The 13128-nt window shown below is 40.5% G+C and overlaps 1 protein-coding gene across 1 annotated transcript; it reads right to left on the reverse strand.

Annotated features, from left to right (window-relative positions):
- Positions 1-22: 22 nt before the first annotated feature.
- Positions 23-8227, reverse strand: slc14a2 (solute carrier family 14 member 2). The gene is made up of 10 exons (XM_032578283.1): positions 6723-8227; positions 6238-6309; positions 5984-6155; positions 5590-5779; positions 5344-5472; positions 4620-4812; positions 4323-4470; positions 3430-3564; positions 3220-3269; positions 23-3143 (listed from the first exon to the last, which is right to left on the reverse strand). The coding sequence occupies exons 1-10, from the start codon at positions 6771-6773 to the stop codon at positions 2772-2774; spliced, it is 1512 nt and encodes a 503-aa protein (XP_032434174.1). The 5' UTR covers positions 6774-8227; the 3' UTR covers positions 23-2771.
- Between the last annotated feature and the right edge of the window lie 4901 nt (positions 8228-13128).

Raw genomic sequence — 13128 nt, forward strand, 5'->3', positions numbered from 1 at the left:
GAAGAGGTTATGTGATTTTAAAAAAAATTAATGATATATGTGCAGACCTGGAAGAGACATGCCTCCAAAGACTTGCAGCAGTACCAGCAGCAAGAACTTCACAGGCACAGGCAGTTTTTTTTTTTTTTTTATTTTATTGCAAAACAATAATTTAAAAATAATAATTTTCCTTATACTTCTGGATTGGGCAGTACTTTGATGAGCATCTATCACATAAAATCTAAATAAAATAATACTGAAGTTAAAGTTTAAAAAAAATATGAAAACCTTTAAACATCCAACAAGTTAATCCATGAGTATCCTGATATCCATGAGTGTCAGGAGTCTATTAATTGTGTCTTGCTGTAATACAAACATTCTTTGATTAAGAAAATGAAAACACTAAAGGGGCTTGAGAAACAAATTTGGAGTTAGGCTTTTTTTAATTTCAGCACTTCAGTGTGCTGGGCCTCAGATCATATTTAATCCCATTCTCTGACCATTTAAATCAGGAACTGCAACAGTCTCTGGAATCTCTCAGACTCGTTGTGCAAGTCCCCTAAGCCAGATTAATAAACGGACAAATCTGCTTTGTGTTGCAGTGAGCAGGGTCATATTTATTTACATGTTTTTATGCAGTCATGGGGGCCTCTCAAAAATTTGCAATGCATCTTGTGACTAAACCTATAATAACATAAAGTAACTCTGTGTTTAAAGTCACATCATGATGACTAGTTGCAACCAGGCAGAAACTTATCTCTTTGTGAGCAGAGCCAAAGCTTCAACTGATTTAGGTGTGATAGAAATTTAATGGGGAAGTACAAACATTAAATATTTAAAGTTTCGGGTTCATTCTCAATGAACGAGCACAAACATCACTGGAAAGGATAAACCAATAAGAATAATTCATCAGTGTAAAAGAGTGAATCATTCTTACCAAATAAAAGCTTAATGTGCTACATTCTAAAAACTTGATCTATATCTACACTTTGACTGGGCCATTCAAACAAGTGAATAAGCTTTAATCTAAACCAACCTGACGTACACTCACCGGCCACTTTATTAGGTACATCTTGCTTGTACTGGATTGTTGCCTTCAGAACTGCCTTAATCCTTTGTGGCATTGGTTCAATAAGGTACTGGAAACATTCCTCAGAGACTCTGGTCCATATTAACACTACGGCATCATGCAGTTGCTGCAGATTTGTCGGCTGCACATCCATGATGCGATTCTCCCGTTCCACCATTTCCCAAAGGTACTCTATTGGATTGAGATCTGGTGACTGTGGAGGCCATTAGAGTTTAGTGACCACATTGTTCAAGAAACCAGTCTAAGAGGATTCATGCTTTATGACATGGTGCACTACCCTTTGGAAGTAGCCATCCGAAGACGGGTACACTGTGGTCATAAACGGATGGACATGGTCAGCAACAATACTCAGGTAGGCTGTGTCGTTGACACAATTGGTACTAATGGGTGCCCAAAGTGTGCCAGAAAAATATTGCCCACACCATTGCCTCACCACCACCAGCCTGAACCGTTGATACAAGGTTCATTTAACATTTCAGTGTCACTCCTGTTTCATGTTGTTGAAGCCAAATTCTGACCGTACCATCCAAATGTCGCAGCAGAAATCAAGACTCATCAGACCAGGCAGCATTTTTCCCGAACTTCTGTTGTCCAATTTTGGTGAGCCTGTGTGAATTGTAGCCTCAGTTTCCAGTTCTTAGCTGACAGGAGTGGCTCCCGGTTGGTCTTCTGCTGCTGTAGCCCAGCCGCCTCAACGTTCGATGTGTTGTGCGTTCAGAAACGCTCTTCTGCATTGGTTGTAACGAGCGGTTATTTGAGTTACTGTTGCCGTTCTATCAGCTCAAACACATCTGGTCATTCTCCTCTGACCTCTAGCTTCAACAAGGCATTTGTGCCCCCAGAACTGCTGCTCACTCGATCTTTTCTCTTTTTCGGACCATTCTCTGTAAACCCTAGAGATACTTGTGCGTGAAAATTCCAGTAGATCAGCAGTTTATGAAATACTCAGAACAGCCCATCTGGCACCAACAACCATGACACATTCAAAGTCACTTAAGTCACCTTTGTTCCCCATTCCGATGCTCTCTTTGAACTGCAGCAGATCATCTTGGCCATGTGTACACACCTAAATGCATTGAGTTGCTGCCATCCAATTGGCTGATTTGACATTTGCATTAATGAGAAGTTGGACCTAATAAAGTGGCTGTTGAGTGTAGTTCTGACTGTATATTTAGTCATTGTCCTGCTGAAAAGTGAACCTTCCCCCTAATCTTAAGCTTTTTGCAGCCTCTAACAGTTTTTCACCAGTATGGTGGTGAAAATATCAACGGGGTGGTACGTTCATGACAGTAGACAGCATTATATTTCCTACACGCTTAACATTTCGCATATCAGAAACAGAGTTTACATGTTTTTTATGGCTTTGTAAACAAAACAGCTTTTCTTGTGCCACTCATCCACAAAGACCAGCTTAGTGGAGTGCACAGCTAGTTATCCTGCTGACAGAAATTCCCTGTTTTTGAAAACACCAAAATTTATTGTTCCAAAAAAAATTACAGTGCAAATAAAAGCTTAGCACCCACATTAAGACAAGTGTATACAAGAAGTACTGGTTGCTAAATTGAACATTACTCTTAAAAAACAATATGAATATTGACAGCAGAATAATAAAAATATATATATATTTACAACTACATATTTTTACATTATTCAAACATTTCACTCCTTATTTTCACATCTTCACTATTTCCAAGAATATTGTTCAGACATAGTCAGCAGGAACAACCTTGGTGGAATTATCTTCTCCGTTTGTTCTTTCCACATTAACGCCCTCATCCATTTCAGTACTGTTGTTGTTTTCACTTTCTTGTCTCCCCTCCTCTATTCGTCGAAGTTCCAGTTTTAATTGCTTTTTGTCATGCAGGGTTATCTCAGCGTTCAGCTGCTCCTGACTCTCTCTCGCTGCCTTCTCTGCCTTCTCCTGCTTCCTCAGCCTCCAGTAGAAGGCCAGGTTTTTCTCAGGGTAGGTGACTTTGGCCAGCGGGAGCTTGAATATCCTCTTGGTCCCCGTCGTTAGGAGGAGGAAGGTGAGGGCAGACAGGCAGAAAGGCCAGGTGCACGCCGGCAAACCCAGCTGGAATACATAAACAGAGTGTGAGATACAAATAAATGGCAAATCAAAATCTGTTGGTGCAGATCTCTATACCAACCGTGGACATGACGTTGGAGATGGCTGAGCCAAGGTACGCGCAGAAAAAAGCTGCAGAGGAGAAAAAGTCTTCAAATCCCCGTGATATAACAAGTGTGATTATCAGAACATATCAGAAATACCATATCTACGCTTGACTCGGTTTCTTACAGTTAAGTGACGCACCCACACCTTTTAGATGGAGGCTTTATCTTGGTGGCTATCTACTCACCACATGTGATGGCGAGCAGGTGCACCTGCCAGGTGAGAGCGTAAAACATCCCTCCTACAGCGATGCAGGCTAAGACGCAGTTGTATCCCCAGAGACCAAAGTAAATGTCCTCAAAGGGAGCTGATAAAGCCAGACCTGTGAGAAGGAAAAGAAATACGCAAAACTCAAAGAACCGGAAACAATAAGTCAAAAGAAAACAGTATCAACTCAGAGTTCTGCTAAACTTAATATTTGCCCTATATGTTCTACTGGATCAATTACAAGCATGGGGGTGGCAGCATCATGCTGTGTGGCTGCTCTCTGTTATGTCAAACTTTGTTTTATTTCAATCAATCAAGCAAGCAAGCAATTTTATCCATGAAGCACCCTTCACGTTGGAGGCAGCTTGCTGGAAACACAAAATAACGGGTATTTCTGAACTGGGTTTGAACCATCCAGGGTCACATTCTGTAAATACCAGAGTAGTGAAGTAAACTCAAACTGGTGGGATCCTCCCTTTTGCGCCCTCTGTAAGAGGGCTGGTGGATATTAAAAGCAATGTACTTTCATCTTTTCTTCACTTCCCTGGACTAGCTGGGGGAGTCATTGCTCATATTCTTTGCTTTATTTCTTAATAAAATAATATTCAAAATGCATTTTGATTCGTTCTTGATTGACTCAGTGTTTCAGCTTAAGTAAGACTTATTTATTTCCTCAACATCTCCTTCAGCAGAAACTGGGAAGTTAATCGGCATTATTGGGAAGACAGATGGAAAAGTATAAGGAAGCCTTTTGGGAGAAGCTAAAGATTTGAGATTGGGATATTGTTGTCTTGATTCACAAGGACGCAAACATAATGTGTGGTTGATTGTTGCTGCATTAGCCTCAATAGAGACTTTGTTCGAATCCCTCACCTGACACCATTCCCACAGCAGATCCCAGGACAGCATGGACACAGGTGATGGGTGAAGAGATGAAGAGGGAGATGATGAAGATCCCTCCTGTCCAAGGGTTGTCGCAGCCATACACCTGTCCTATTCCCACTGGTATGGACCTGAACAGCTGAAAAGGAGATAAAGAAAATATATTTTTCTAAAGCATTTCAAATGACAAACTTTGCCTTTAAAGATAAACACTTGAAAAGTACTCTGCAACAGATACAGACACAGAGCAGAGAAAGAAACAGAGGAAAAAAGGAGACTGCTGCTGACCTTTGCCACGTCGATTTCAGACCAGGTGATGTTGGGCAGCTCTGAGCGTGGCTGGATGAGGACTTGGGGGAAATGGTGGTTATAGTGGCCTGTGGCGACCATGTGGAGACACACCAGGATGTTGAACGGCAGCGTGAACACCGGCAGATCCCAGCGGGTGTTAATAGATGCCAGGGCACTGGACACAATCGGGCTGAAATAAAGCAACCCAAAACATCCTTTGTTAAAAAGAATCAGGCTCGTGAGGAACATCTGTCTGCTGCAAACCACTACAAATCTATTAAAGCACCTAAAGCGCTGTCTTTCTTCATCACTGAATGAAATAGGGTTAAATATACAGCTGCATATGAGAAATGAAGAGACTGCTGAAGTTTTCTGAAATGAGAATATCTGCATAACAGTAATTACATTATAGAGTTTGTTGATTTCCCATATATCCACTTAATATTCTTGTTAAGGAGGTCTGCTCAGGTGAGGACTTGAACCCAAAGCCAATGTGAATGATGAGTGGACAGCATGCTAACACGAATTAAACCAGATGCAAAATCCAGGTCATTCCATCAAATGTTGATTCCTAAGTTAAACATTTTGATTGTTTTTTCAGCGATAGGTTGCAAATAAAAATGAAAAGTATTTGGATGTTTTAATATCTTGAAGTTGTCTTTTAATAATTCTCAGGGTTGTTTCAGAAAGTTGAAGCCTGCATGGACACGCCAATGCTTACCACATCATGGACATGAAGATGTTGGGCAGCAGAAGCCACCAATACCAGTCACCTGCATTGGAGAACACAGCCATCAGGAGACCCACCAGGATGCCGTTGTATCCATAAAGTCCTGCAGCTATTGCACTCCTGAAAGACAGTAACCCTAACTGATCACTACTGTTCATATTTTACTTTACGTCACTTAAGTACTTTTATTTATATTCCCACATAATGACTTATTCCAGATTAATTTTACTTTCTCACCTGCTTTGTTGCAGAATGAGAGCAGAAATTGTTGCAAAGAGTGTCCCCACGAAACCATTGAGGGCCCACCAATAATTTTGCAGGATGAGGCCAGCAAAAATGACCAGGCCACTCAGAGGGTTGTTAACAAACATCACTTGAGCTGCTCCACGCAGGACCCAGTCCAGGAGCTGCAGCAAAAAAAACTGTTCTGAAAGGAAGAAGCACAAACTAGTTCATTACCCCAATGAAAGGTTGGACAATTATAGATTTAGACTTGTAAATGTTTGTTAGCTGTATCTCAGTTTTTCTTATGACTAGATTATTCTAACTTTCAGAGCAGTCTGTGGACCATTTTGTTCTTCAGCACTGCTCTGTTTTTAAAGTTAAGGACTCTGTGTTAGGTTTGACTTACTCTCCATCCATTTTCCAAACACCTCCATGTCTCCTGAGAAATAGGACACCCCCTTCAGGAAGTGGGTCCAGGCCCTGTGCAGGCTTGCTGGTCCTGCAGGCCCTGATTGGCCCTCCACCCTGTCTTCCAGGGAGGGGTTGTTCTCATGGCTAGCCATGAGAGGATGGAGCTCCTGGATTTAAATAATTGCACACATTGCTTCTGTCATTACAAACCAGGATTATTAGTGAAATTAAAGAAAAATACAAACTTACAGTAAAGACTGGAGAAGAAGAGCTGACTGGAACAGGTGTAGAAGAGGAGCTGCTGATATTCTTCTGAATATCCTAAGTAAGAAAAATGACTTTTAATATTTGAGTACAAAACCATTAAAAGCTTTAAAACTAAATATTGTCAATTCAAATGCAAGTTATTGTTTCAAAGCAGAAATAAATTGCTTCATTATTTTATTTACTTCTGTCATACCCAACCTTTGTACTCATCAGGTAATGATTGATTTGTAAGGGAGTTTACACTCTGTGCAATGTAAAAATTGACTTTGGTAAATTTTTTACATTAAAGATTTTACTGAAAGCACAAATCAATTCATTCAAGCACCAGAACAAAGAGCCAATTGTTTTCTCTTATTTTCTTTTAATACTGGCTCTATTAAACAAGTCATTTTATTTGTATTTCGATCATATCTAACTGTTTTGGTACACAATGCAGATTTCTGCAAGAATTTAAAAAATGCTCCTACCTTTGTGCAGTGTAATCCAGTCATATGTCCCAGAACAGGCTGAGGCTTCATGCACTCCCAGCTTCTCTGGAGCAGCACAACCAGAGCTACAACAGCTTTTATGCAGAAAAGACATGAGAGAAAAACTCCACCTCTATTTCACACCCACTCTTGGAAAAGTTATTATCTAAGTTCATTTACTTAAGAGTTTATTTGAAATGTTATGTTTTCATATCATTATTCTGTGTATTGTTTACTTGGCTCCTATCTTTTGTGGTACATTATTAAGTGTTTTTTGGATGTTTGCCTGGAGGTTAGAAACATTTACACATTTCTGTGTTAACAGCTTCCTGATGAAGCTGATTTGTAACGGTCAGCCTTCAGCGGCATTACAGTTGATGACCACAATAACTCTCCTTACCAACAACTACTAAAAAATATGTTAATGTCTGGGTTCCACCCACACATCGCTAAATGGATTAGAAAACATCTAGTCATATTTAACACCTCCACCGTTCAAGAGTTAATGGAATATGCACGTCATGCTGAGAAACATGCCAAAAAAGGAGGAGGAAGTGATAGTGCAGAAGATGCACAAATTTTCTGGGCAGATCCCACCTCTGATCCAGAGGAAGTGTTCTCATTTCAAGCCACCCGACCTCCTCAAGGAAATAGAGGTGAGTTCCAGGGGGGCAGGGGCGGCCCACGGGCTTGGGGGTTTCTCGGTTTAGATATAGAACACCACAAACAGAGGAGGGATGCTGGATTTGAGGGTCACCAGACCACTGGTCTAAAGAATGTCCTAATCAGAGACAGGCTCCATACCATAGAGGAAGGGGACGAGGTTGCAGGAGCGGTTTACGACCTTTTCAAGCGTGACTAGATAAACCAAATGCCACAGATGAGGTTTCAGGCCCAAATTGTGAATGTGTATGGGGCATGGGAACTGCTAAATGGATTGAAAGAAAAGCCATATGTTGTTCTGACTGTCCATGGTCATCCTGTGACCTTCTTATGCAACTCTGGAGCATGTAAAACTTGCGTTAAAAACAGTGTAGGGCATAAATCCTCCAATACCCCTATATTTGTAAAATCAGCAAATGGTCAAACCTCACAAGAGTGGATGTCACTCTCCATCGACATCTGTGACCTCCAGACAGGATAAAGGCTGCAGGCCCCTGTTGTAATTCCACCTAGCTGCCCCATTAACTTCTTAGGGCGTGACTTCATGGAAAAATTAGGTATTGCAATTTTCCCTAGAAAGGGAGGAATGAAAGCTATAAGAGTTGAAAGCATTATGGCCACACTAACTGAAAAACCCTGTGTATTACGCTCTGCAGCTGCCATTTCTTAAACAGATAAATGAAAAAGTGAACTCTTAACCAAAGCAAGAGAGTCTCTGTCTGTCCCTGTTGATGAAACACCATTAGCTGAACTACGTGTTATCATGAATGTGTGTTTAACACCAGATGAAAAGTATGCAAAAAAATTCTTAAAGCAGGAGCCAGTGATTGTGGCTACAAATGCTGGAAACTCATTTGCACCAGCATCTGTGTTTCTGCCCACACAACACCTATCCTCTTACTGCCTTCCATGGGTCCCACATTTATCTTGGCTTACAACTGATAACACACAATGGAGAGACACAGGCCCTCGCTTAAAAGCAGCAGAAATTACATCTGATTTTCTGCCCTGCCCCCAAAAGGCAAGCTGGATGTACAGACCAAGTACAGAGCTCTGGAGAATGTCATACAGAGTTCTCTTTGATGCAGAACCAAAGGTTAAAGACTTGCCCAGACCCAATTTAGATTCTGCAGTCCTACTATCGCAGTCTGATGAGGATGACCTACAGACTCTGCCTAAGACCTTATGGTCCACAAGGCCTGACAGATGTAGGACTAATTACTATAGTGGAACCTGTCACCATTACCCCAAAATCACAATGTAGACCAAGAATAAAACAGTACCCACTGAAACCGGAAGCACAGGAAGGAATAAAACCTGTTATAAAAGACCTTTTGGATGCTGGAATAATTAGACCATGTCCTGACTCACCATGTAACACTCTAATCTTTCCAGTACAAAAAGCTGATTGGAAAACATGGCAGATGATCCAAGATCTCCAGTGCTGTAAATGCAGCAGTTCAAACTCGAGCCCCAAACGTTCCAGATCCACACATATTGCTTAATTCCCTAGACCCAGAGAGCAAGTTTTTCACCGTGATCGATTTAGGTAATGCTTTTTTCTCAATACCAGTACATCCTGACTCACAATACTGGTTTGCTTTCACTTTTGAAGGTAAAAAGTATACTTATACATGCTTGCCACAGGGCTTTGCTGACAGTCCAACTATTTTTACACAAGCAATCATGACTTGTCTGGAAGGTTTTACCCCGCAAGATGGCAGTCAGGTCCTGGTGTATATAGATGACCTTCTCATAGCATCCAAAAGCTATGAGAAGCATGCAAAGCAGATTCTCTGCAGCTTTTACATCACCTTGCATCTACTGGAAACAAAGTCAGCAAATCAAAAATACAGTGGATTCAACAACAAGTCCGTTATTTGGGACATCAGATTTCTGAAAATGGCAAAGAAATACATGATGAGCGAAAATCTGCAATAGCGAATGCTCCTAAAACCCGTAACAAAAAAACAGATGATGGCTTTTTTAGGCCTCTGTAATTATTGCAGAGCCTGGATCTCACATTTTGCAGAAAAAACACAACTGCTACTTAATCTCATTTATGAGACTCCCATGGCCATGTCTGATGAGATAACATGGACACCTGAAGCTGAAAGACAGTTCACAGATCTGAAAACAGAGCTTATCTCATCCACAGTTCTCGCGCTGCCTGATTACAGAAAGCCCTTCATTCAAACTGTTGATTGCAAAAATGGGTTTATGTGCTCAGTCCTGTTACAATCCCATGGAGGAAAATTAAAACCTGTTGCATATTATTCCAAACGGTTAGACCCAGTTGCATCTGCCCTCCTACCCCGTCTGCAGGCTGTGTGCAGCTGCTCTAGCTGTGGAGAGCTCAGCAGAAGTGGTTTTGTACCACTCACTCACTCACTCACTCTGTTGGTTCCTCATGCTGTTGATGTGCTGTTGCTGCAGGCGAAAATGACTTTCCTGTCACCTGCTCGACATCTCTCCTACACAGCACTTCTGCTTTCTCAACCTCATTTAAGGATCCAGAGATGTACTGTTCTTAACCCTGCTACTCTCATTCCTACAGACGGTGTTCCACATGACTGCATGGTTGAAACTGAAAAGTGACAATTATCGCGTCCGGATTTGTCCGACGTTCCGCTAACTACGGGCGATGTATGGTTTATAGATGGTTCCTGTTCTAAAAATCACAAAGGGGAGACTCAATCAGGTTATGCAGTGGTGACCTCTACTGGTGAAATAGTTGAAGCCAAACAGATTAAAGCACATCATTCATCCCAGGCTGCTGAACTAATTGCGTTGACTAGATTCTGCGAGTTGGCGCAAGGCCAAGATGTAACTATTTACACTGATAGTCAATATGCATTTTCTAGTTTTCTTTTTTTGATAAGCAATGGGAATGATCACTTAGTACCACTTGCTACACTTCTGTCATCTCTACTCCAGGCTATACGTTTGCCATCTAAGTTAGTCCTTCTCAAATGTGCTGCTCACACTAAAGGGACTGATTTAGTGTCAACCGGTAACCGTGATGCAGATGACACGGCTAAACTAGCTGCTACAGGCGCTTTTGGTATGTCAGAAATATATCATGCAACATCACAGGAACTTCTTATTGACCTAGAAATTCTCCTATCACACCAACAAACTGCTCACCGCGCTGAACAACGCTCATGGCTCAGTAATGGTGCTGTTATGAACACAACAGGCCTTTACACACAACAAACCTATCCTTCCCAAAAGCCTTTTTAATGCTGCAGCAATCAAGACTCATAGCAGTTGCCATGTGTCGACAGGTGGTATGGTCCACATAATTCAAGAGGTATTTTTCAGCGTTTGGTTTTAATGTATATGCTAAAAATTTATGTAGAGCATGTACAATCTGTGTAACACACAATCCACAGGGAAATATTCGACCAAAAAGGGGCCAATTTCCACAGCCGCAATATCCATTTGAGACAATGCACATGGATTTTATTGAACTTTCTCAAAGTGGTCCCTATAAATATTGCCTAGTGATGATAGATGCTTTCTCTAAATGGGTTGACTGTTGTCCCAGCAAAACATGCAGATGCACTAACTGTAGCTAAAGCAATATGCAAAACTATCATACCTAATCATGGTATTCCACAAAAAATCTACAGTGACAATGGTCCACATTTTGTAAACCAAGTTATTCAGATCAAAGATGCCAATTGTTTTCTCCTTTTTTTCTTTTTTTTAATACTAGCTCTCTTTAACAACTCCTTTAATTTGTATTTCGATCATATCTAACTGTTTTGGTACACAATGCAGATTTCTGCAAGAATTTAAAAAGTGCTCCTACCTTTGTGCAGTGTAATCCAGTCATATGTCCCAGAACAGGCCGAGGCTTCATGCACTCCCAGCTTCTCTGGAGCAGCACAACCCAGAGCTACAACAGCTTTTATGCAGAAAAGACATGAGAGAAAAACTCCACCTCTATTTCACACCCACTCTTGGAAAAATTATTATCTAAGTTCATTTAGTTATGAGTTTATTTGAAAGGTTATGTTTTCATATTATTATTCTGTGTGTTGTTTACTTGGCTCCTATCTTTTGTGGTACATTATTAACTGTTTTTTGGATGTTTGCCTGGAGGCTAGAAACATTTAAACATTCCTGTGTTAACAGCTTCCTGATGAAGCTGATTTGTAACGGTCAGCCTTGTGCCCTGGTAAGGGCATGTCCACAGAAGGTTCCAGAACATCCTATTGTAGAGGTCTCTGATAAATTGTGTGACTGTGTGAAAAAGCCCAACCTCTTTCCTTGTAATCATAATAAAAGGCAGTTGGGGACTGAGAGTTGACCCCAGACAGTGTTTGACAGCAGTTCTCTACGTCTGGCTCTGCTCACCCTCTTCTGCAGAAAAGCAATTTATGTCTCTGGTTGATTCCTTGCAGGTCAGGAACTAAAATAGACCCAACACCCACCTCGTTTTTTTTCTCGTGCTCATCAATGACGGGATAAGATAACCTTTCACTGTTTGTTAATCTCTGACGACATATAATCTTCTAATTTCAAAAAATATTTTTTTCTGACTTCTTTTACTGTGAGCAAGGTGATTATGAATGTATGGCAAATTGCTACCAGTATAGCAGAGCTGTAAAATGTAACCAGATGAAACAGATTTATTTTTTGCAAAGCAAATTAATACATATTTAAATTTTCTATTTAACTAACAAATATTACAACATTTCCTGAGGTATACTGTCGCTAAGTCCTTCTCTACTATTTATCTACGTAATTTTACTGAAGAACTCCAAAAAATTCAGAAAACTCACCTAATCAAGTCTTTTTTTTTAATAAATGAAAACAAATTAAATAAAATTCATGAAGACTTATGCCTGGCATATTATAACACAAGACAGACAGTTAACTGAGTGAGACTTCTGGTGTGATTAAAAGAAGAATGAAGTAGAAACAGGTCCAGTGAAATACATCATACGTCTCTCGATCTTTCCAGGAATATTTCTAGGAAGCTGTTCCTCATGAGCAGCAGGCAAGCATTTGATGTTTTTTATTGTGCAATTAGAATGAAAAGTATTACTGATAAGATTAATTTAATAAACTATATAAATAGAGATCACTATACTAAGGACTGTGAGAATCTGTTTATTTCTAGAATGTGTGCCTATTAGTAATGTCTGCAGGAGGAGATAAGCATGCCAAAGTGGGAGGAGAGGCCAGCCACTCCCGGAGAGCTGGCCTGACAGAGAAACACCCAATCTATCTTATTCTTCCATGTATCCCATACTGCCAGAGTTGTATTTTCAGCAACAAGTTGTACGTTTCTTTATAGTTATTTTCTAATTTGATACATAAAATGTATCATTTTTGGCTCTCTGGACTTGAGTCCTTCTATAGTCATGACAGTAACGGCATCAAATTAATCTTTTCTCCCAAAGAAATTCCAATTTTCGAAAACTTTGAATGAGTTTGTATGGTTCTCAGTCCACATCTGCCACAGGTTGCATTGTAGACTCCCCTGATATTCCTCCATGCAGGTTGTGGGACAACATGGAAGAGGTTTCCTGAATCCACCAGACCAAGAAACACCAAGTACAGTGAGCTCCTCCCCAGACTCCATTAAATCTATTATCATACAAGTAATCCAGCTTCTGCAAAGACAACCCAAAATGCCAGTTACTCAATTTACTTGAGTAACTTTTAGAAGTGTTTTACTGTAATGTTCTTTTTGCTTTAACTTGTGTAATATTATTATGGAGTATCA

Source organism: Xiphophorus hellerii, chromosome 12 (assembly GCF_003331165.1).
Source record: "Xiphophorus hellerii strain 12219 chromosome 12, Xiphophorus_hellerii-4.1, whole genome shotgun sequence".
In the NCBI taxonomy this organism is placed as follows: domain Eukaryota; kingdom Metazoa; phylum Chordata; class Actinopteri; order Cyprinodontiformes; family Poeciliidae; genus Xiphophorus; species Xiphophorus hellerii.